At 49.9% G+C, this 22,993-nt stretch overlaps 1 protein-coding gene across 1 annotated transcript in view; it reads left to right on the top strand.

Annotated features, from left to right (window-relative positions):
* Nucleotides 1-22,993, top strand: part of STK32C (serine/threonine kinase 32C) — a 64,184-nt gene that overhangs the window by 38,660 nt on the left and 2,531 nt on the right. The window contains exons 3-11 of the mRNA XM_027900559.1: nucleotides 15,265-15,416; nucleotides 17,475-17,648; nucleotides 18,102-18,139; nucleotides 18,756-18,845; nucleotides 19,449-19,552; nucleotides 19,644-19,760; nucleotides 21,651-21,776; nucleotides 21,909-22,040; nucleotides 22,713-22,780. Coding sequence (XP_027756360.1) covers nucleotides 15,265-15,416; nucleotides 17,475-17,648; nucleotides 18,102-18,139; nucleotides 18,756-18,845; nucleotides 19,449-19,552; nucleotides 19,644-19,760; nucleotides 21,651-21,776; nucleotides 21,909-22,040; nucleotides 22,713-22,780 — 1,001 coding nt within the window. The remainder of the gene's footprint in view (nucleotides 1-15,264; nucleotides 15,417-17,474; nucleotides 17,649-18,101; nucleotides 18,140-18,755; nucleotides 18,846-19,448; nucleotides 19,553-19,643; nucleotides 19,761-21,650; nucleotides 21,777-21,908; nucleotides 22,041-22,712; nucleotides 22,781-22,993) is intronic.

The raw sequence follows: 22,993 nt of genomic DNA, 5'->3' as shown, positions 1-22,993 counted from the left end.
AAATCCATTTTGAAGAGCCTGAGAGACCCTGAGCTGTGGCTCTGGTGTATCTGCAGTAAATGGCCAATCTTTGTTTGCTAGAGATGGGTTTAATCAGCTTTAAGATACCATTAATCAAATCAAGGTCATGTTCAATTCCATGTTTACTCCAATTAGCAAACGTGTAATATTTTCCACACATATTAGAGGTGATATGATTTTATTTTTAGTAATTTTGTAGCAGCATGGTGTTCCTCCTGTAGCACAGCCTCCTTTCCAAGCAGCAGCAGTTGCTCAGGTTTTGGCTGCTCTGGTGCCATTTGCCAAGTAGCAGCAGGTCTGGGTTTCCAGGGCGGGGTGCAGTTTGTGACCCTGTTTTAATGAGAAACATACTCTCAGGTTCTTTGTGCTTCACCAAAGACGTGATGAGACCCAGGAATCTCTAAAGGCGTTGGTGGTGTTGCAGTGCCCTGATATCTCCCTAAGTAAAAACTGGCATCTCCTGGCTTCAGTCCCCATCCATTTGAACCATGAGGGAGCTGAGGGTGTTCACTCCTGAACTCTTCCTCCTACCCGAGCTTCCCTCTCGATTCTCCAGCAGATAAGCCCCAGCTGCCTTTTCCAAGGGATAAAGAGCTGGATGGGGTTGTGGGAATTCATTATTTCCACTTCGCTGCTGTGAAGAAATAAGAACACATCTGAAGTTTTTCAGCACTGATTTATGTCTTTGTGTGCCTTCGGAAATAGGGGATTAAACCTGGGATGGGGATGGAATGAGCAGCAGCAGCAGCAGGAAATGGAATTTTCCGGGGGAACCATATGCCTGGGATGGGTACCAGTGGCCCATAGGGGCTGGAGGCCTGGCTTTTGGTTTTCTCTGGAGCAGGCTGGGTGTCCTTGCTCCTTGTGCCCAGCTCTGCATGGACCCTCCCAAGGAAGGCTGGCTGTGCTGTGGGTTGCATTGTGCAGGTACTTCAACTTCATGACTTTGTTGTTTTAATAATTCACACAGCCCAGAGCTGGGTATGGAAAGGCTTTAATCCATTTTCTAAAGGTCACAAATGCCCACCCAGTAGCTGCATCATAAATAAAATTCCCTTCAAGTCTATTCTCAACTGAATCCCTGTTTGACATCAACACAAGCTTGATCCATTTTTTTTTTTTCTCCAGCTTTATAAATGTTGAATTTTTCCCCCAAAAGAAAGACTGGAAATTTAATCCCTTGGTATTAAACTGCCACAGATATTTTTTTTTTGCCCTTGATTTTTCCTTTGCTGTCCTGGAGCTCACACGAGGCTGAGGGTTTGCCAGAGCTGCGGGCAGGGACTGGGGACACACGTCCCTGCTGGACATTGTCCCTGTCACTCGACCGCATGCCATGTCATCAGGAGGCTCCAGAGGCGAGGATGCCTTGGCTTTGTCAAAGGGCAGCACGGCTGCTGGGAGGGGACAGCCAGGTGAGGGGTGTCTGTGGGTCCTGGGGTGCTGGAGAGCATCTGGTGCTTGACCATTCAGTGCTGGTCAGGCACTGTCCTGCTCGGCCCCTGAGGCTGCACAGGGACGTGTGAGAGAGCACAGAGCACACAGAGGGAGATCCTCCCTCTGATACTCCCAGGTAATAATACCAAGTGTTTTTTGTTCTTGGATGTTACCAAGCTGAGTGTGTCCATCGGTAAAAGCCACAGGAGAGAGAATGGCAGAGCGTGGAAAGCTGCAGTGGCAATGGGGTCCAGCACCACCTCGGTGTCTTGGGTTGTGGAGGCAGCAGCAGGAAAATTACAATGGAAAGTGCCACTGAATTGTCTGGAGAGACACAGTGATCTGAAAGGAGCCTGGGACGCGATCCTGCATGTCCCCACTGAGGACCTGTTTGTGGTTTCTGAAGGATCAGACTTCATAAGAGACTGATTTATCGTACAAGCTGCCCACTTTTGTTATTATTATACACCCGGTGCCTTATTAACATTTGCATTAGAAACTGCCTGGGGTTTGTTTCAGCCCCCATCATTCCCTGTGGATGAGTCACACTGGCGTGGGACAGGAGGTGGGATGGGAGGTGGGATGGACCCTTGTGCCAGCAGCGGGGGGCCTGTGGACAGGAAAGAGGGGTAGGAGAGTGGAGGGCAGAAATATCATCCTCCACCTGAAAACCCACTGATAGTCCTGGGCCACCCCTGCAGGTCTCTGTGCAGGGGCTGGCACTGCCAGAAGCAGGACAGGTGGAGCATGGCCAGAGTGCTTGGGGCAGGTGGGGAAGAGGTGATTGGTGGCCCTGTGGTACCTGGCTTTGCCCGTGGCACATGCAGTGGTGCCTGGCTTTGCTTGTGGCACACTGGCTGGCGTTCCTGCCATGGCTGGCTTTGCTTGTGGCACACTGGTGAATGTTCCTGGCTTGGCAGGGCACACCCTCAGCATCCAGAAGCAGCTCCACTCAGTCTGGAAGCACAAGCAGCGTCTGGAGCTGGACCACAAGACGGCTCCTGCCGTTGGCACAGCGGGAACTCGCTGTGGCGGGTGGCAGCAGGAACGTTTTCTCACATGAATTCCTGTGTGTGCATCGAGGCTCAGTATCTGTTGGCTGCTCAGGTTCTTCCTGGCTCTAACATGGGAGTTTTTTCAATATTAGATCCTACAACAAAATCCACCCACGCCATCCCCACTCCCCCTCCCTGCCTGAGCCCAAATGCGATCTCATTTCGAGGTCTTTGATTAAGGAAACCTTTTTATGGATTAACATATGCTGCCTGTCGAGTGGCAGATGTCTCTGGATCCAACCCTGACCCTTGTGTTGGAAGGGCCAGCCTCGGGGTAGGGTATGGGGATGGAGAGATGCAGGTGTTGGAGGAGGACGAGTTGCAGTGGGAGCAGGAGAGGACAGAGCTGGGTGAGGTGGCCTGGATGTGAACAAACCTGCCCTAAATGCATTACTGAATTCAATAAAAGATCATCTGTCTTGAGGACAAAGAGCAGAATACTTTGGCATTGATCAGATTAATAATTGGAAATCTGATTATTGTTCTGTTAGCGCTGCCCTTAGGAGAACCTCCTTTTCTGTCCCTGTCATGGGCAGGGTCTTGTTCTGCCCTCAGTGCCAGCCTGTGGCTCTCACAGTGACAACACTGAAAGTCTCACTTTTAAAGAAAAAAAAAAAGCGCCTTTCATCGCTAACGATAATTATAAACTTCTCAGTGGCTAAACTGTGACCAGCATTTGGATCTTGGTGTTGTTCTGACAAGCCATCACAGCACACACCCCCACCAGCTCGGTACTGGAACAGAGAGATGGGAGGTTCCAGCGTCAGATGCAGCTTCTGGCAGCAATAAAATTGAAGCTGTGTTGGACATCGAGGTCATCTACAGGTCCTTGGAAGCTGCAGATTGTGTGTTTGGGATGTTCTGTTAATGCTCATGGCTGGACAATACAATTACAAACCACTTAATGTCATAAATGACAAGGAACAACGTCCGCTGTTCTTATGAAATTATGAATACATCAGCATGATACAGCAAATAGAGTTTATTAAGGTAAATACTGCCTGCATTTGACCAGAGCATTATGGGGTGTACCCCTGTTGTCACTCTGGGCAGCACCATCGATCAGTGGTGTTTGTGGAAGGAGACTTTCTCCTTTTCTTCACATGATGTATTTTTTCTCATGGGTCTGAAGTTCATGTGACTTCCTATTAAAGTGTCTGTGGCCTGCTTAGAAACAGATTTGAATCTCATGGGGGTTGCACGGACACAGCTCCACGAGGCTGGATACAGTCCTGCTCTGCTTTCTCTGTGGTGAAGGCAGGAGCTGCCCACAAGCCACTACAAGGCCATTGGGATTTCCTGCATCTCAGCAATGAATTAAAGATGGAACATGAGAAATACAAACAGAAACCTATGCAACTGGTGCACAGCTAACAGTAGAAACGAGTGTTGCGATGATGGATTTGACGTAACTTTGCCGCAGTCGGAGGGACCCGCAGCCTGTGTTGGGCACCTGGAGTCGGTGGCAGACATGAGACAGAACCTGTGTGTGAGCCAGGATTCCAGGAAGTGTCCTTCCCCGTGATGAGCACGTGACGTGCTGTTATTCCTCCCAGTTTTCCTGCCTGACTTTCCCCTTTGAAATTGCCTCTTTTCCTGTCTTCTAAGAATAGCACGGTGGTTTGCCTTGTTCTCCCAGATGAACGACGCTGGTGGACTCTGGAGACTGGCAAAAAGAGGATGTGGGAAGAATTGTTGTGGGATAGACCTTTAGAGGTGGATCAGAAAGGTTGTGTGGAGGGTTGGGTGTTTCATCCATTACATGGACACCGCCCCCCCCGCCATGTCCCTGAGCACAGAGCTTGGCCATGCGCTGGGACAGGCCCTGTTTGGGAGCCGGGCAGGGCAGCCTGGAGACCCCCTGCTCCTCAGAACCAGGAACTGCTCCCTAATGCTCTGAGCTGGGCCTTGGGACTGCTCTGCTCTGCATTGCTTTCTCTGCCCAAGACTGATGGGTCTGGAGGGGAGAAGAGACAGAAATTACTAATTCTCATGGTACCTGCTCTTTTTTGTCTCTGTTGTTGTGTCTCTCTGCTCAACACTGCTGCTGGCACTGGGGAAACAGGGCAGTGGAGAACAGACCGATGGAAAGGTCGAGCTGCTCAGGCTGTCACTGCAAAGGGCTCCTGAGAAAACAGCCAGGAAATACAGAACAGATTTTGTGAGCAGCAGAGGTATTAGGGTGTAATTTTGGTGGGTTTGGGTCTCTTTCCTCTGAATCTTTCCGTCACTGAGGCTGTTGGCTAAGCCCAGGGTAAGGGGTAGGGGTCACCTGCTGAAAGGTCCTGGACATGGTTATTTGTGTGATGTGGATAGCAAAATCCATAGTAATTTCTATAGTTCCATAAGATTAAAATATTAGGAGAGGAATGTTGATGAACTCTAAATTTAGTGCTTTCCATTTTCATACCAACTGGCCATTTTGTTCTCTGAAATCAATCTGTAACTGAAGGATTGCCTTGACATTTGAAAATTTGCTTTTCTAATGTTCTATACAATTTTATTCTTACTGACCCGTCGCAGTTGTGATGAACTGTATTTTATCTGTATGATCAGAAATTGTACCTCCCTTCGGAACACACTCTGGACTCTGAGTAGATGAGATTTTTTTTTTAAAGAAAGAAAGGCATGAAAAGGAACAGTATTTATTAAACAGAAGCCTTTTGTGTCTCTACTTTCCACTCTCACCTCCCGTTTAGTTACTATTTATGTTCAAAATCCATCGAGAATCCTTCTGTTCCTGTCGTTCTCTCATGGAGTTGCAGTAAGATTGTTGTGCCATGTTATTATTTTTGATCTAAAAATTCTTTTCAAAAGTAAGTGCTAAAAATTCCTCTCAATAAAGGGCAATGCGGTATAAATTACTTATCTGTTCATACTCAGCAAGTGGTGCAGTTAAGCCAAACCACACTGAAGATGAACTAACACCAACCCTTTCTTCCCAGCTCCAGCAGGACAACGCTGTTTGCCAGGATGCAGGAGCTCTGGTCATCTCTCACCCCGTGTTGGGATAGTGCCCCATGTGTGCCCCTCTTAGAGGTCTGGGCAGCTGCTGCATCCCCAGGCTCTCAGCCCTGCTTTAAAATTCAGTTTTAGCCCCTGTTTTTCTTAGGCTTGTCAGAGAGATTGGGATTGTTGCCCAGAGAAGCTGTGGCTGCCCCACCTCTGGAAGTGTTCAAGGCCAGGTTGGACGGGGCTTGGAGCAGCTTGGGATAGTGGAAGGTGTCCCTGACCATGGCAGGGTGTGCAGTGAGGTGATCTGTAAGTTCCCTCCCAACCCAAACCATTCCATAATTCTATGATTCTACAATTTGCGAGGTGTTCTGGACAGAGCCCTCCAGTGGGAGTCCCATCCCTGGAGAAACAAGAAGCGTATTTCTTCATCTTGGTAATACAGTATGAGTAAGTGCTGTTTGGTAGGTCTGACAGAAAGGCTTGTGAAGCTTGTGAAGGCTCCCTGGGGACAGGGTGGAGGCAGCCCTTGTCTGATGGTGCTTGCATCTGCTCAGGCTTGGGGTGAACACAGTGACGGAGGGAATGGACCAGCCTGGAGGAGCTGGGGGTTTGTCTGTGTCCAGGCATCTGTGTCATCAGAGCCCCTGTGCCCCCTCTGGAAGGGATCTTCCTCTCCCCACCCTCTACAGCTGCTCTTCCAGGGTCTTATCCCTCTGTACAATTTGGTGATAAACACCAGCTCAATGGAGTAAGCCTCTGCCAAAGGAAATTCAGCACTTTTCTGCGGGTGGCATTAATTCCTCCTGAAGGTTTTGCACTGTGAAACACGAGTATCGCCTTTCTTGGCTGAAAAGTCAGACCTGTGCTTATTCCCTTCAGCACAGAAGGGAAAGTTTGGCGCCTGGGGGTGCGTTGTGGCAGCAGCACAAATGAGGACACTGGGGCTGCATGGGTCTCAGTGCCATTGCCCAGCGGCACCAGATCGTGATGAGTGGTGAGCCTTTTCAAAACAGCGCAGCGAGTTCTTGCCTTGGGATCAGGGAAAGCTTCAACATCAATTTACATTCAGACACTACATAAAACCCTCCATTCTTCATTGGAAGTAATTAGATTTCTTTCTGCTCCCAAGTTTTATCAAATATACAGGTAAAAAAAAAAAAAAACAAATCATGATGACTCTTTGCCATCACAGGATGTAGTTGTGGCCATAAGGAGAGATGGCTCCAAATACAAGATGTAACTCAGAATGTGTGTCACCCACAGGAAGGTATTGCACAATTTATTCAGAAAACACCTGTTAGCTGTGGTTGTGCAGTGGGTCCAAGTCCTTGTGTAAATCTGTTGAGTGTTGCTGGGCTGGAGTGAAAGGTGAATCCAGGTTTGGATCCACCCAAAAGGCAAAAAGAAGATGGGTCATGGTGTCTTCAGGGACCTCTGCAAGTTGGTCTGAGTTTTCCTCATTCTTCTTTAATTATTGAAAAAGCCCAGCAGAGATCTCTGAGCATGTGATTAAAGCCAGACAAAAATGTAGATGCCTAACAGCCTTTCCGTAGGAAGTGTGACAGCTCCAGAACACATCTCCTGGCTTGTCCTCCTCCCTGCGCTCAGCAGAGCAGTCCACATGGTGGGAAGCTCAGATCCCATCCCCTTCGGACCCTCTCCAGGGGGGTCTGCTGCTCCATACCCTTGAGGTCAGAAAATCCACACTGGAGACGTACTCCAGGCTGTGGCTGAAGAATGATCCAAAATGCAAGCAGTTTTTATTTTAACATTGAGTAAAGACACCAGGTTTGGGGTGTCTGGCTTGGCAAAGAGGTCGTACAGCTGGCGCGTGAGGGGGGGACATGTGGAAAACCAGGACAAGCAAAAGCAAAGAAAAATGCTCTTCTTTTTATTCCTTAGGTTTCTCTGCTGTCACTTCTTCAGTTTCTCCTTGTTTGTTTGGATTAGTGTCTTTCCTGAGGTAAAAAAGTCTACACCTGTTTTGGAGCTGCAAGTCAAATAATCCCCCATATCCAAACTCAATTACAGAAACATCTGCTTAATGTCTGATGGAACCTTATTTTCTCAGCGTGACATTAAAGGGAAATGCTTACTCTGAGCCACATAAGGTTGCATTAAATCACAGGATTCAGAGCTGATAGATAACATTCTGCATCCTCTTCCCATGAGTTCTTGTAGGGAAATTAGGAAATATTCCCCAATAGACACCGACTGGGAGATCCCAGCTCCCAGTTTGCTGTGTACTGGTGCCAATGAGACGAACTTTTCTTGAACTTTCCATCCAGGCTGGATGGGGCTTTGAGCAACCTGGTCCAGTGGAAGGTGTTCCTGCCCATGGCAGGGGGTGGGACTGGATGGGCTTTAAGGTCCCTTCCAACCCAAACCAGTCTGGGATTCTGTGATTCTCTGATATATGGCACACTGAGGTGCTACTGTGAACAGCAGGTGTTATTTTGGGTCAGAAGAGAATTTTGGCTCTAACATGAGCAACTGAGAAAGGGATTTTTAATGGAAGTGTTGACACGACCTGGAAACACCAACAGGCTTGCTGTGAATAAAAGTTTCATCAGCTGCTGTTACAACTTGGCTGCAGCAAACAGCAGTGCTGCATAAAAGAGATTTTAATGATTTATGGTGTTCTGACAAGCCAGTCCATCAATCTTGTGGAAAAGCACAGCTTTTCAGCAGGGAAAAAGTAAAGTTGTAAGACTTCATGAAAAATATCTTAAGGAGTGAAATGTGGCAAGGTGTTTAGAATAGGAAACAAAATCAACACTTAAAGATGTGAAGGCGGATTTGTTGAGCTAGTAACCTTGTATTTAGAGCATGGCTCCTGAGAGTTGCACTTGTTTGCCAGTTACTGCAGTTTTAGAGGTTGAGATGGGACACTGGGAAGAAATTCTTTCCTGTGAGGGTGGTGAGGCCCTGGGACAGGTTGCCCAGAGAAGCTGTGGCTGTCCCATTCCTGGAAGTGTCCAAGGCCAGGTTGGACGGGGCTTGGAGCAACCTGGGATAGTGGAAGGTGTCCCTGCCCATGGCAAGGGGTTGGAACTGGATGGGCTTTCAGGTCCCTTCCAATCCAAACCATTCCATGATTCCATGATTTTATGAGCTGGGGAAAGGTCGAGGGGCACTGTCATCATGGCCAGCAGCTGTCACATATTTGTGTCACCCGGGCTGGTCCATCCCCGTGGCACAACAGGAAGGTGGCTGTGGGAACCGCACGGGGACGGGCACAGCAGATGTGCCGTTCTTTCAAAGGGATCTTTGTGTGCTGGAGATAATGGCTGGGAGAAACACTGCCAGAGACACACTGTCAGAACTGTTCCCAGGACAGAGTCCTGGTTAAATGAGCTGCATAGTCAAGCAGTGACGGGTTTTGATTGTTTCAGAGTGTTTTTTTGTTCAGGATCAGAGTTACAGTTACGTGTCCCTGCTGATGGTGGTGTGAGTGCTGGGGTAGGTTGTGTGCAGCTACAGCCCTGCCCCAGGATGTTTTGTGGTTCCATGAGGTCCCTCTGAATTTCACCAGACCTGATGCCCCCTAAGAATAAAAACAGTCTGCCTTGCCCAGAACTCGTCTCCCAGGACCATCCCTGACAGGGTGGTGAGGGGCTGCACAGGCTCCTGCAGGTCATGGCTGCCTTTAGTGTTCCCAGCCCCTTGGGCTCATGGCACCAAGCTCTGGGTCAGCATCCATGGAGAGGGAGCCCCTTCAAGGGACCAGCATCCTTGAGGTGCTGGATGCCCCTCCTGGGCCTGCTCTTGTAGGGGAGCTGCTCCCAGGGGGTACCTGTGGGAGATGCTTCCAGCAGAGCTTCATCTAGCTGCTCCCTGTGGTTCATGTGCTTAATGGATCCCTGATACGGTAATTGTATTGCTGCAGATAAACCTTGGAGGCAGCTTTAAGCTCTGCTGTCTTGGCTATGTTTAGAAAAAAAAAAATTAGCTGGTTTTATCTTTAGTGTTTGTGAGAACTGTAGAACAAGTTAATATGAACTTTTTAATTATCAGTATTACACAGATGTTAATTACCAGGGAAGGATTGTGTTTCAGTTGCCATCATTGTCATCATAATACAGGATGGATACAAAGATGCTTTTAAATGCCAGGGGAAGTGGCTCAGCGTCCTGTGCAGCTGTGACACCGTGGCCATGTCCAGAACAGCCTGATCCCTGTTTGCTGCTTTCCCGACAGCAGCTGGGAATTTAAATGATTTAATTTTTTATATATATATATATATAATTGGCAAGATTCTGGCTGCAGTTCTTGTACCAAGAGCGAAGCAGAGGGGTCCTGGGGACACTGAGTGATAGGGATTTCCCTAGAGCCACTTTCCAAAGGATGAAAAGTCTGGGAGAAGTGAGCGATGTCTTGGTGCAAGAGATGAGCCATCCAAGGAGAGCTTGGCTGAAGGAGATGGACTGTTAAAAGTCAATATTGAGATTATTCTTTCAGCAGTGCAGGGCACAGTAAAGCATTTCTTACCTGTTAAACTCTTTGCTCAAACAGCTCAGGAAACCAGTGATCACAATCTTCCTGCCCTTCCCTGCAAGGAAGAGCTGCCTGTCCCTGCCTTTGCAGTCTGTCTCCAATGTCACAGAGCCTTGCTGAGGTGGTCTCCTGCAGGTGGTCTCCATCTCTACTGGGGTGACTGGTGTTTACCCCAGACGTCCTCCATGAGCCCAGCAGACAGGCTGGTGTCAGGAGAGGCACAGTAACCACGTGCTTACGTGGCTCTGTCACAAGTTCACTGTGTTTTTTCTCTTTTCATTTCTGCTGTAAAATTTAGTGCTCAAAGCTGAACTCAGTTCTCAAAAAACCTTGAGCTCTTTATACGTCATGGCAAATGCCTCCTCGCTGCTTGTGGTCCTTCAGAATGAAGGGCTTAGTTCCTGCTCCAGAGGCTGCAGATCTCCCATTTCAGCATCCCTCTTGAGGCTGCTGCCGTGCTTCTCCCGTGGCAGAGGTTTTCCCCAGGCAGCCCCGAAGCCTACAGATGCTTTTGGTTGCCACAGGCAATTGTATGTTTACGCTTCACATTTCAAGTTTCAACCTTTCTGGTAAAATGGTGGCTCTATAGGTGCTGGGGAAAAGGGGGAAAGATAAATACCCCAGAGAAGCCAGCAGAAGTGGAGGAGAAATCAATATATGTGGGCAAGGTGCAAGCATTGCAAGTAAGCATTTTTATAGTGTGGGGTGGTGTTCAGTTTCGGTTCAGAAGCGGGCAGGATTAAGGTGTTTGGTGTGGGTGTGTAGTGCTGGCTGATGCTAAGCCTTGACTCTGCTCTAAAAACAAAATAAGTGCAATCCAGCTTTGTACACTGAAGCGTCCCGGCGGCTCTGAGCCAAAGTCAATAGAGTGTCTGTGTGTGGAAGGATTACAGGGCATTGTCTTCCAAAGACAGAAGCCAAAGAAGGAGAAATTCAAGAAGCAAACCCACTGCTCCCAAAGTTTGGACCCCGAGGGCAGGTCCCCGAGTCAGCTGTGGGTTTGTGCATCGGCTGTGAGGGTGATGTCTCTCGGAGGACAGGGGCATTTCAGGGCTGCATATGCAGAAAGAGAAACATCTTTGTGCAGCCTTTGAGACTGAGATCGATCCCCAGTATTTATTAGCTCTGTGGACCCTGCCCAGAACGAAAACGGCTGGCTTTTGTTCGAGCCCAGGCAAATTGTGCTGCCCCTTCATAATGAGTTTGAGAGAAGTCAGAACGTGCTATTAAGTGATTAGGTGACCTCTCATCCGAGTGGAGATTTCAGCCTGGTGAATTCCTTCAGAATCAGCAGGAAAAAAGTTATTGGATTTCTGAAAGAGACAAGGCAAAGCCTGACTGGGAGAGGGAGCTGGGCAGGGAAATGTACAGAGCAGCAAAATCTGAGGTGATGGGGCAAAGTGTCCTAAATACACTGGAATGAAAAAACTTCCCAAAAGGTCATAACCCCCAAGTCCTCTTAACATCAGTAAACCCCCAAACCCCTGTTTTCTATTTCTGTGGCACCTTACACCATGGCTGGGTGGAAAGCAGCAATAACTCCTGTAAGCAGCAGGTCGGTAAGCGATGTCCAAGGAGTGATGGGAGGAGCCAGATAATTCCTGGTGGATCACGAACCCTTCCTGCTTTTGGTGCACAGTCTGTGATGTGACAATGAGTGCTCTGGTCCTATAAACTGAGGTTTATCCTGAGGCTTTAGCCCAAGGTCAGGTTTGTGTAAGTGGTGTGTGTGTCCCACTGAAGGAGCAAGGTGCACCCCTGCGAGTGACACTCGTGGTGTGGGTGGGCGTAAAAGATGAACCAATCAAAAGGGTGAGTCCCTCAGATCTGTTCCTAATTAGTCCCAGTGGGGGTTTTTTGATTGTCTTGGTTTTTAAACTTTACACTGTGGCCTGATATTTGAAATACCTAATGTTTTCCCTGGCTGAGTTGGAAGCTGCTGAAGAGCCCCCACCAGACTGACTCCAGGACAGCATTTTGGAGCCGTGCTGCCTGTTCCCGCTCCACAGGGAAAACACATTTGTGTTTCTCAAACTAAAACTGGTCCCTTTGTCCCCATCTCTGATTTTAGGATGCTATGGGACAATCAGGTGAGCTTTGAGTGCTGTGCTGGGTTTCTGTGCTGTGCCTGTTCCAGTGCCCAGAGCTCCAGCCAGCATTGCTGGAACACAGCACAGAGGGGTCCCCCAGTGCAAAGGGGGGGTGCAGCCCTGCTGCCTGTGCCTAACATCCTGCAGGATGCCCATGAGATGCCTGACTCCTGCTGTGGGGGTTCCTCTTGGTTTCCCAGCTAGTGGAAGGTGTCCCTGCCCATGGCATGGGCGGTGGGACTGGATGAGTTTTAAGGTCCCTTCCAGCCCCAAACCATTTCATGATTCTGTAATTGAAGCCAGGCTGACTCCAACTCTGTGGCTGCTTGTGGTGATGAAACAAACTCTGTGCAGGAAGCAGAGGCAGCTCTGAGCACTGCATTCATGTGCAGAGCTTCTTAATGCTAACTCTTACCTTAAAGAGGGTGTTTCAAAGCCCAGAGCCAGTTTTCCCCATATGGCTTTTTTTTTGCTATCACCGATGTCACTGGTGAATTACTGAGGCAGTTGGTGCTGCTGAGTGAAGGATGTCCTGGATTCAGGGGAGCTGCCAGCTCAGGTGACAGTACAGGCTTTGTCACTGTCTGGGGCCCTGGGGAGTGAGGTAGATCCGGGAGGTGTTCCAGTCCCCTCTCCTGGCTGGAATCCTGGGTGTGGGCTCCAGCCCTCTTCTCTGCTGTTAGGGGCAGCTGCACACAAACCCTTTGGCAGTGGCTGAATGCTCGGGGTATCTGGGACTCTATGAAAGCTTTCACGTGCCATGTCTTGAGCAATCCACTCCCAGCTGATGCCTGCCTTCTGCCTCGAAGGGCTGGCACATTTTCCTAATGGCTGTATTTAACCACTGAACATTCCCTGTGTGTGACAAGGGGCCATTGTGCAGAACGAGGACAAAGTAATTTCTGCTTCTTGCATTGTAGACTCTCTGCATTGTAGACCTGCCTGAAAATGGATTAATTAAAAAAAAACACACTCTTGGCTTGTGACCAAGTAGATGCTTATTCCTTGCCCAGGAGCAGATGCATGAATGGAGAAGCACATAAAGGAAAAGATAGGTGTTGTGGCACTGATGTTTCGTGGGGGACACAAACACACCGGCGCGTTTCTATGAGCCAGGGCACCTTACAAAGGGAACTTGAGTGACTGAGTCCAGCCAGGGCAGCACTGACACCAGTCCTGGTGTTGGTTTGCCTTGAGTCAGATCCCTGCCAAAAGCAGTGTGTGTGATGGTGAACCGTTAATGACTGTGGTGGCTGTTGTGGTACAGGCAGAGCATAGCTGGGGCACTGTGGAAGCACCTCTGCCCTGGGAGCTGCCCTGTGGGGACCCCACACCACCCACGGGCACGGGCCAGCCCCCCGCTCATCCCACGGGGCTCGGCTGCAAGAAGGACCTCTCCATCGACACCCACATCGGTGTTTCTTTCCATAAATTGGAGAACAGAAATTTCCAGTGTGCCTGGAGCTGGTGTTGCTTTGTGTGGAAGCGGTGCTGTTGCACTGCAGAATACTGTTTATGATTACAGAGTACAAGAAGTTTTCATCATTTTCTCTTTTATTATACTGGGCTCCCATTTGCCCTGCGGAGAAACAAGAGGCAAATGACAGCAATATAACGTGCAATACATGTTAAGATACAGCCAGTCATAACCTAAAAAAACAAAGCACCTAGAAACTAAAGAGTCTCCAGCCATAATGTGGGATAAACTGACTTCAGGAGAGAATGTTGCTCAGTGCCTGGATGGCTATTATCCAGAGGTTTGTTTTCAGAGCAGTTCCATAGCAATGACTGGGTTTTAAAGGGATATTGTTTGGGCTTTGCTGCTTGAAGAACTTATAAAATATAAAATATATTTTTCACTGGTTTATTGAATGCACAACCAGTTCGTCCTGCTGTAGGCATGGGCTGGATCCTGCTGGTGGTGTGCATTGTGGTAGGTCGTTCATTATTGTCATTAAGTTTGCACGAAGGAGGTTTTTCCTTCGATTTTGTGCCTGAACAGTCCCTGGCAGCTGGAGCTGATGGGCGCTGCTCACCCACGGGCACCAGAGGAAAAGCTCAGGTCTCTCCGCCTGCAAAAGTGCCCCTAATGTGAGGTCTGAGGTGTGCAGGGAGTTATTGCAACACCTGATTTCCAGCTCTTACTGTAATTGTTGTGACAATGGCAAAATAATCCCGTTAATTCCTGTGCGTGGCTAATTGGGGGTTTTTCAGGCTAACGATAACCACCCATTATTCTGCCACCTCCTCGCTGCACCGTGTCCTCGATGCTATTACACTGAGCACCATTAGCACTCGCAAATGATTATTACTGTCAGTGTTTTAGAGGTGCGGAGAGTTCCGTGGCTCCCACCTGTCTGCGGTTTCCTGCCATCCACAGCAATTCCCTTTACTCGCATCCCACACTGTGTAAGCATGACCTGCTCTCTGCCTGGAGCCAGCCCGGGTCAGCCTGCTCCCGACCAAATGCCAGAGGAATTATATCCAGCTCATCCTAATTACGAACGTGTCTGATAATTAAAAGGGGCAGACATAATTAGAGCAAATGTAGATATTCCATTAGTTCATTTAAAAACAGTTACCTTGATAGCTAATTAGCTCTTTTAAAAAACAGGCACCTGGGTAATTAAGGTGTCATTAGAGGAGCCGAGGGAGGCACCCAAGGCCATGCTGTGGGAAGCTGTGCCAGCCCAGGGGGCTCTGTGCCTGTTGGCAGAGCAGGGCTCAAGGGACAGGTGCCAGGTTATTCCTCTGGGGCAGATGTTTGTTGTTGTTGTAACAAATTTGCATTTTAATCGCTTTCTGCCAACCCCAACAGGATTATTTTGCCCTTTCAGAGCACAGTGATGTGCGCAGCAGGTTAAACCCAACCTGCTGAGTTGGGCAGCAGCAGGTGAGAGCAGAGGGGAGGAGAGGCTGGGAGAGTTGCCCAAAGTTGGTCTCCATCCACAGGCAGCAAGGCCAAAGCTTTCTCCCACAGTTCCCAGACACCATTCCCTTTGGAAAGCTCTCTGGAGCAGCTGTAGTTACCCAGTGCCAGTGGGCTGGAGCAGAGCCCGTGCTCTCCCAGTTTGGGTGTGTCCATAATTCCCAGGTTACAGCCCAGGGATCAGGGAGATTTGATAAGGGGTGAGTGCTGACCATGTGGGTCTCAGCCCAATAAGCAGCAAATGAGGGTACAGAACATGTTACTGCCTTTCTTCTTCCAGGTGTGCATCGTGCAGAAGAGAGACACGGAGAAGATGTACGCCATGAAGTACATGAACAAGCAGCAGTGCATCGAGCGGGATGAGGTGCGCAACGTGTTCAGAGAGCTGGAGATCCTGCAGGAGATTGAGCATGTGTTCCTGGTGAATCTCTGGTGAGCAGCTCCCTCCCCTCGGCCTCGGGGGCCGCCCGCTCTTGCAGAGCTACACACCTGATAATTTGAGGGGATCTCATAACGCTTTCTCGGCATCACTACAAATAGCGACGTTTCAAGTCGCTCAGTAATGACTTGACTGTGTGTGCACTGGCAGAAGTATCCTTGTTACTGAGAAATGTTTTAGGGCCTAATTTTAAAAAACCTCTTCAAATCAGGCTGAAATCTAACAAATAGCTTGGTTGGCATACTTGAGAAATGCGTTCTGTCCAGGTAGTTCCAGTGCACAAGGTTTGTCTCCTTGGCTTCCCTACAGCCCCATTGACCCCTCAACCCCACCAGCACCCTCACTGTGCTCTGCAGCACATTCACTGGCCAAATAAAAATGTGTTCCTTTAGAGTTCAGATAAGTCATTATCAAATTATGCAGGAAAAATTAATTTACAAGTTTTAGAATGTAGAGCGATATATCCTAGGGTTGTTGGTCAGTTTGGGATGAGCCCGTGGCAGTCAGTCTTGGGACCCACTGCTGGGTGCTCTGGGTGATCTGTCCTTTCTTGCCTTCTTGCCTGACAAAACAGCACCCAACACAGGGATCAGTAAATCCATCCTTTTCACCCATGGTCCACTAGCCTGGTGCAGCCCCTGCCATCCCCTCGTGCTCCAGTGGTGCCGGATGCACAGCAGGCTGGTCAGAGGGGAGACTTCCATAAATTCAGGAAGTTTTGTACCCAAAGTGATAGAAGTGGGTAATGCTCCACATTTGTTTTGTTGATCCATTGCTCCAGAATAGCCAATTAAGGTAATACCATTTTTTTCAGCATTTTAGCAATTGCAAATGTTTTTTCCAACAAGCAACAAAATTCTGGAGAGAACTTGCTCTCTTAGCAAATCTTTCTCTTTTGGCTCATACTTTCAGAATAAACCTACATTTAAGACGGGAGTAGAAGTGAGTGATTCATAAGTATTATACAATCCCACATACTCTTTCCTTGGAACTGCAGTCACCAAATATAACAATGAGCGTTGTTTTGGTGTATCCCCCTGCTGTCAGTCTCCCGCGGGACCCACAGCAGATTTAGAGAGGCGGTTTACTCCACAGTAAATATAAATCTCTTTCTGGTTTTTCTGGTTAAATTAGTGGTTGTGTTTTCCATTTCATCTTCAGGATAGGCAGAGATATTTTAAGTAGGTTTATGAGATTATTTGCAATTGAGAATGTGAAGTTTCTCTGAAGTGTCTGGCTGGCAAAGCCTGGGCTCTGCGCCGGTGGGGTGACACAGCACTGCTCACTCGGGAGAGGACAGTGACAGAGAGAGAGTGGGAACATTAGCTGGGATACTTCCCTATTCCTAGGAAGTGTTGCTTAGGAAGTGTAGCAATGGGTTAAAAAACAGACCCATGTCTTGTGCTGGGCTTGCTTAGTTGGAAGGGTGCAAATATTCAAAGGTGAAGTAACATACTGAGTTATGGCCCCTCATGGCAAGAGAGACGTTGAGGGGCTGGAGTGTGTCCAGGGAAGGGAATGGAGCTGGGGAAGGGTCTGGAGCACCAGAAGCAGCTGGGGGGGGGCTCAGCCTGGAGAAAAGGAGGCTCAGGGGGCACCTTCTTGCTCTCTGCAACTCCCTGACAGGAGCGGGGAACTGGGGCAGGTCGGGCTCTGCTCGCAGGAAACAAGGGACAGGATGGGCAGAAATGGCCACAAGTTGCACCAGTGGACATTTACACTGGATATTAGGAAAAAATTTCTTCATGGAATGATTTGTCCAGCCCTGCACAGGCTGCCCAGGACAGTGGTGGAGTCCCCACCCCTGGAGTGATTTAAAAGGTGTGTGGATGTGGCACTTGCGGACGTGGGTTAGTGGTGGCTTTGGCAGTCTTGGGGGAACGTTGGACTTGATGGTCTCAGAGGCTTTTCCAGCCTGAACGACTCTGTGATTCTCTGATTCTGTGCCTGTGGTGGGACTGTTTGCAGCTCTCACAGGAGCTGCATAATTAGGAGAGGGGAAAAGCCTGACGTGGTTTGTAAGCCCTGCTCACCCACCGCTGGTCCCACAGGTACTCCTTCCAGGACGAGGAGGACATGTTCATGGTGGTGGACCTGCTTCTGGGTGGTGATCTGCGCTATCACCTGCAGCAGAACGTTCAGTTTACTGAGGAGACAGTGAAACTCTACATCTGTGAGATGGCGCTGGCTCTCGACTACCTGCGGAGCCAGCACATCATCCACAGGTAACCCTGCAGGCCCTGCTGGTGGGTGGAAGCTGGTGTGACCTGCCTGTGGTGGGGTTGGGGTGGGTGACACTGTCTTTGCTGGTCCTGGGCATTGTCTGTCTGCTGGTCCTGCCCCCCATCACTCAGAGGCAGCCTGGTGCTTCACTGGGGGCTGAACTTTCCAGGGCGGGTGTCGAAGCCATCCAGGGCTTCACACAAATATCCCTGGTATTGTGTTACTAATTTTCCTTGGGAATGATGCCTGAACCAGTCCCATGCTCCCACTTTTTCACTCACTTACCCGGGAAAAGCATGTTTCTAGTCCACTGTAAAGGGACTTACCTCGTGTTAGGGTATTTTTGCTTCATTTGTTCCCAATTTTTGATAGATAAAAAGTTACAGGATTTTTGTTGAGTTGCATCTTTGGTCTGACTGAGATTCCATTTGCTGTAACCTTCCTTCTTTTCCCAGAGATGTAAAACCAGACAACATCCTCCTCGATGAGCAAGGTAGGATCACTCTGCCCCTCTTTGTTCCCTTATTCATTGCAGGAACAGATCCTTTACAGTCCTGAGTGCTGGGCATCTTTTTACCTGGGGAAAGTGTGGGAAAAGCACCCCCTTCTTTTACTTGATCACTGAACATCCCTGAGCATTGTAATGCCAGGAAGGATCCCCCAAGGGCAGCCCCTCCCCTGGTTACCCCTTTGCTTTGCCCACACTTGGCCTCCTCCCTCGCCGGTGTCCCTGCCCGTGGCAAGGGCTTGGAACTAGATGTCTTTTCAACCCAAACCATTCTGTGGTTCTATGATGGTGGTTCCCCGTTGTTCTTTTCACTCCTAGAGCTTCTGGCCAGAGCAATTTGGCCAAATGCTGGAGCTGCTGGGGGTTACTGGCTTGTTCCAAGCTTTTAAAATCAAGATCCAAAGCTCACTACCCTTTAATCACCTGGCCAGCCCAGATCCTTGGAAAGCTTTGGGATCTGATATGGCTGTTCCATGGGGTCTGACCCTGACCTGCTCCTCCCTGTGCCACCCTGTCTGAAGCTTATGAAACAAATGTATTCTGACTCTGCATTGTCACTGCACTGCCATTAATTCCTTCCTAAAATGTGTCTTTATTTAAGGTCATGCCCATTTAACAGATTTTAATATTGCAACAATAATTAGGGACGGTGAAAGAGCGACTGCGTTGGCTGGGACAAAGCCCTACATGGGTAAGAAACAATCGCTGCTCTTACCCCTTTGCTCTGACTCAGAGTGGGTCTTTTTGCATTTTGAGAATGCTCAGCACACGCTGCCCAAGGGGCCCTGGCTGGGACAGAGGCAGCGGATTAATTTAGGGCTTTAATGCACATGCCCAAGACATTCAGCAGACCCTGATTGTTTTAAAAGTGAAATTCCCAGGGTGAAGGCATCACTGTTGGTGTGCCCTCCCTCCACCTCCCATCCCATCCCACCCTGCCCTATCCTCCCCAGCCAGTCCTGCTGTCCCCATCCTATCATACCCCCCCTCCATCCCCCCCTGCCACCCCCATCCCTTCCTTCTCTTTCTGCTGGCCCCACCCTTGGACTTGCTGCACCCCAGTGGGCTCCAGTTTTCTGCCACCCTAGGTCTGGGAGGGCTTTCCCTGTGTGTGCCCGATAGCCCAGCTCCCGTGGAGGGCAGGCACGCCGCTGCTGCCACTGCTCTCCCTGCCTCACACACCTCCCCTCGGGCAGTTGTGAGTAAAAGTCACCCCAAGCTTTTTCACTGACTTACGTGAAACACTGAAATAGGAACAGTGAATAACCTGCTGCGTTTTGCCCTTTCTGTTCAGCCCCAGAGATTTTCCACTCCTTCCTGAACGGCGGGACGGGCTATTCCTTCGAGGTGGACTGGTGGTCTCTTGGAGTCATGGCTTTCGAGCTGCTGCGGGGCTGGGTAGGGCTCTGGCCACGAGGCCCTCGGAACGTGCGTCTGACTGACGCGGGGGGAGAGGGGATTCCTTCTCATCTCCCTGCTCTTTCCCCAGAGGCCGTATGACATCCACTCCAACAACCCCGTGGAGTCCCTGGTGCAGCTCTTCAGCACTGTCAGTGTTCAGTACTCCTCAGCCTGGTCCAAAGAGATGGTCGCGCTGCTGCGGAAGGTACATCCTCCTGCTGGGGGGAGGGTGTGTTGGGTGTTAGTTTGCTGTGTGGGTGGGACTGGCTGGAAAGTTATCAGCATATTAACAAACTACTACTACTGGTCATGTCAAAAAAGACAGGCTGGGAGAGCTGGTGGTGTTCATCCTCGAGAAGGGTTCAGGGAGACCTTAGAGCCCCTTCCAGTGCCTAAAGGGGCTCCAAGAGAGCTGGAGAGGGACTTGGGGCAACGGCCTGGAGGGACAGGACAAGGGGGAATGGCTTCCCACTGCCAGAAGGCCGGGTCATATGGGATATTGGGAAGGAATTCTTGGCTGTGAGGGTGGGGAGGCCCTGGCAGAGGTTGTCCAGGGACGCTGTTCCAGGCCGGGTCGGATGGGACTTGGAGCAACCTGGGATAGTGGAAGGTGTCCCTACCCATGGTAGAGGGTTAGAACAAGATGATCTTTAAGGTCCCTTCCCACCCAAACCATCCTGGGATTCCACAGTTAATCATGTGTGTTGTGTGTTTATCATCCCTTTAATAATATGCACTGTGTTGGATAGCAAAGGAAGGAAAAAGTCTGTTCTTGCTGTGACAGTCGGATTTCCAGCTGGGCTAGAACTGTGTTTTCCAGCATCCCATCCTCTCCATGAGCTCTGTAGCCTACAAAGGCAGCAGTGATGGCTGGGGTGGCATACGAGCTAAAGAGCATGTGCTGCACTGCAGCACTGGCTGCTCCCTCTGGCCGGTTTTTCAGGGCTGAAGGGTCTGGTGGGGTTGTGAGAGCTGTTGGGGGGTCGCAGGCCTGTGGAACATCCTGGTGCTTCCCTGGTGCTGCAGCTGGAGGAAGCTGGTGATGAGGTGGGGAGGCTGGTTTAGCTCCGGCTTGCTTGAGAACTCAGAAAAGTAGCTGGTGAATTTGCTGTAGGAAAGATAGACCCGGTGCTGGCAGCAAATAAGCGCCTCTGGCGTGAGTTAATGCTGGGCGGGCAATTTGTGTGATTGGATTCGGTTTAACGAGGAGCAGCAGTTTGTGGCGGCGGCAGCGGCGGCGCGTTCGGCAGGTTCGCATTGCCATCTTCTGGGCATCCAGGGAATCCTCTCACCGGGAAACCACCAGCAGCCCCCTCAGCCGGGAAGGACCCCCTTGACCTCCCAAAGGGCTGGGGATGCCCCAGCCCTGCATCCTGCCCACTCAGCCTTCACAGCATCCCCGAGCTTGGGGGGGGCTGCAAGTACAGCCACCATTGCCTGCCCCGTGCACCGTCACCTTTAGCTTGTTTGGAGAAACACCCCGTGCTGGCTTTATATTATGGAAAAAGATGGTAACCACCTAGAATCAGCGTTTCTAGCACTTTAAAAAGCATTTTTTTAAAAAAGAAAAACAGTCCCAGATGGGCATTTTGTGGAGGTCCCACTGTGGCTGCCTGCCAGCTGGAAGACCAGACATGCTCAGTTGAAGATGCCCAAGCCGAGTGGTCAGGTCTCAAATTCTAGGTGCTCTGGGAAAATGGCAAGAACTGGCCCAGAGGGACACGGGGCTCCTGGAGAATGCTGGGTGCTGTGGGGAAGGGTTGTGCATCTTGGGATGCACGGGGAGGAAGCAAATCCACGTTGTCCAGGAGCTCATGGTACCCAGTTTCACAACCTCCAGAACGTTTTCTAACGTTTTTTTCCTGTAGCAAGTTATGTATTTCCCATAACAGAAACGCTCCTGCATGGCTGAACCATCCAAGTTGTTCCAGGCAGGATGGTGCTGGGTGCTTTGTCTTTTTCCTCTGGCACGAATGCTTTTCCCTCCAATGTTCTTATCTCCAGTGCTCTTCCCTCCAACGCTTTTATTTCCAGTGCTTTCCCTCCAGTGCTTTTCCCCCCAGTGCTTATCTCTCTGACGTTTTTCCCTCCCCAGCTGCTGACAGTGAACCCTGAGCATCGCTTCTCCTGCCTGGGTGATATCCAGGCCTCCACGTACCTGTCTGGTGTGGTCTGGAAGGACGTCTGCGAGAAGCGTGTGGAGCCAGGCTTCGTCCCCAACGTGAGTGGGAGCGATCTGCATCGGGACCACTTCTCCTTTTAAAGGAACCACTGTGACAGCAGAAGGTTTCCTGTGGGGAGGTGGTTTCTGAGTCTCTGCTGTGCCTGACGTGTGTGTCATGTTGTGTTGCAGAAGGGCCGCCTGCACTGCGACCCCACCTTTGAGCTGGAGGAGATGATTCTGGAGTCGAGGCCCCTGCACAAGAAGAAGAAGAGACTTGCAAAGAACAAGTCGAGGGATAACAGCAAAGACAGCTCCCAGTCTGTACGTGCTCTGTGGGGTAGCATCCAGCTGGGAGAAGGCTGAGCGGGCTGGATTTGGGGGGTGTCACAGCCTTTAACTGCTGCACTGCAGGAGCTGCAGGTTTAGTTTGATAAAAACATTTCCCCCTTGGAGTCTTTCTGACAGCCAAGCATTCTTTTTATGGAAGTTTGATCAAAGTCTTTCACAGTAATCTGCGCTTTGGAAAATTAAATGAGCAGAGGAGGTCTGGGCACTGAGGTGTGTGTGCAGCCAGTGTCCCTGTGTCCCCACACGGCCCTGGACCACATGTGCCTGGGGACAAGGCAGCAGCTCCCTGTGTGTGTTTGCAGGGATTCACACATGTGGGCTGTGTGCTGGGCTCTCCCCATGCTGTCTGTCCTTCCTTTGGGCTAACAGCACTCCCAAAATACAGGATACATGGATAGATGTGTTTGTGTAGTGAACGGTGTGATCTGTGCTTTATGGAAAACTGCTGCTGTGGATGACACAAGCCCCTGGTGAAAGCCACGTGGCAACCAGCCCTGCTGCCTCCAGCTGTTGGGCTGAGGTTGGGGGGTGGGGTGGGGGTGTCTCCTGCACACATCTGGAGGCTCCTGCACACAGCTGGGAGTGCTGGGGTGCTGCAGGCAGCAATAAGATGCAAATAGGGCTGCTTATGTCTTTCTTCAACAGGAAAACGACTATCTTCAGGAATGCCTTGAAGCTATCCAGCAGGACTTTGTCATCTTCAACAGAGAGAAGTGAGTATGTTGGGTGGGGATTTTTTAGGGAAAAAATACTCTTTTTCCTGACTTCCCTTAGGAATCCAAGTTCAGGGCCTGACAGCTGGTAGCACCTTGCTGCAGGCTTAGCCCCAGGTGACTGTTGTCAGCTGAGGAGCTCAGGTGCTGCCTGTGTGTGAAAAATGGCTCTGAGCTCCCACGAAGGGAGACAAGATCAGGGATTATTAGTCA

This window comes from Empidonax traillii, unplaced genomic scaffold (genome assembly GCF_003031625.1).
Source record: "Empidonax traillii isolate 1590-97213 ecotype Southwest subspecies unplaced genomic scaffold, ASM303162v1 scaffold738:size396264, whole genome shotgun sequence".
Lineage (NCBI taxonomy): Eukaryota > Metazoa > Chordata > Aves > Passeriformes > Tyrannidae > Empidonax > Empidonax traillii.
Note: the sequence above shows the minus strand (reverse complement) of the source record. Positions and strands in the feature narration are given on the sequence as shown.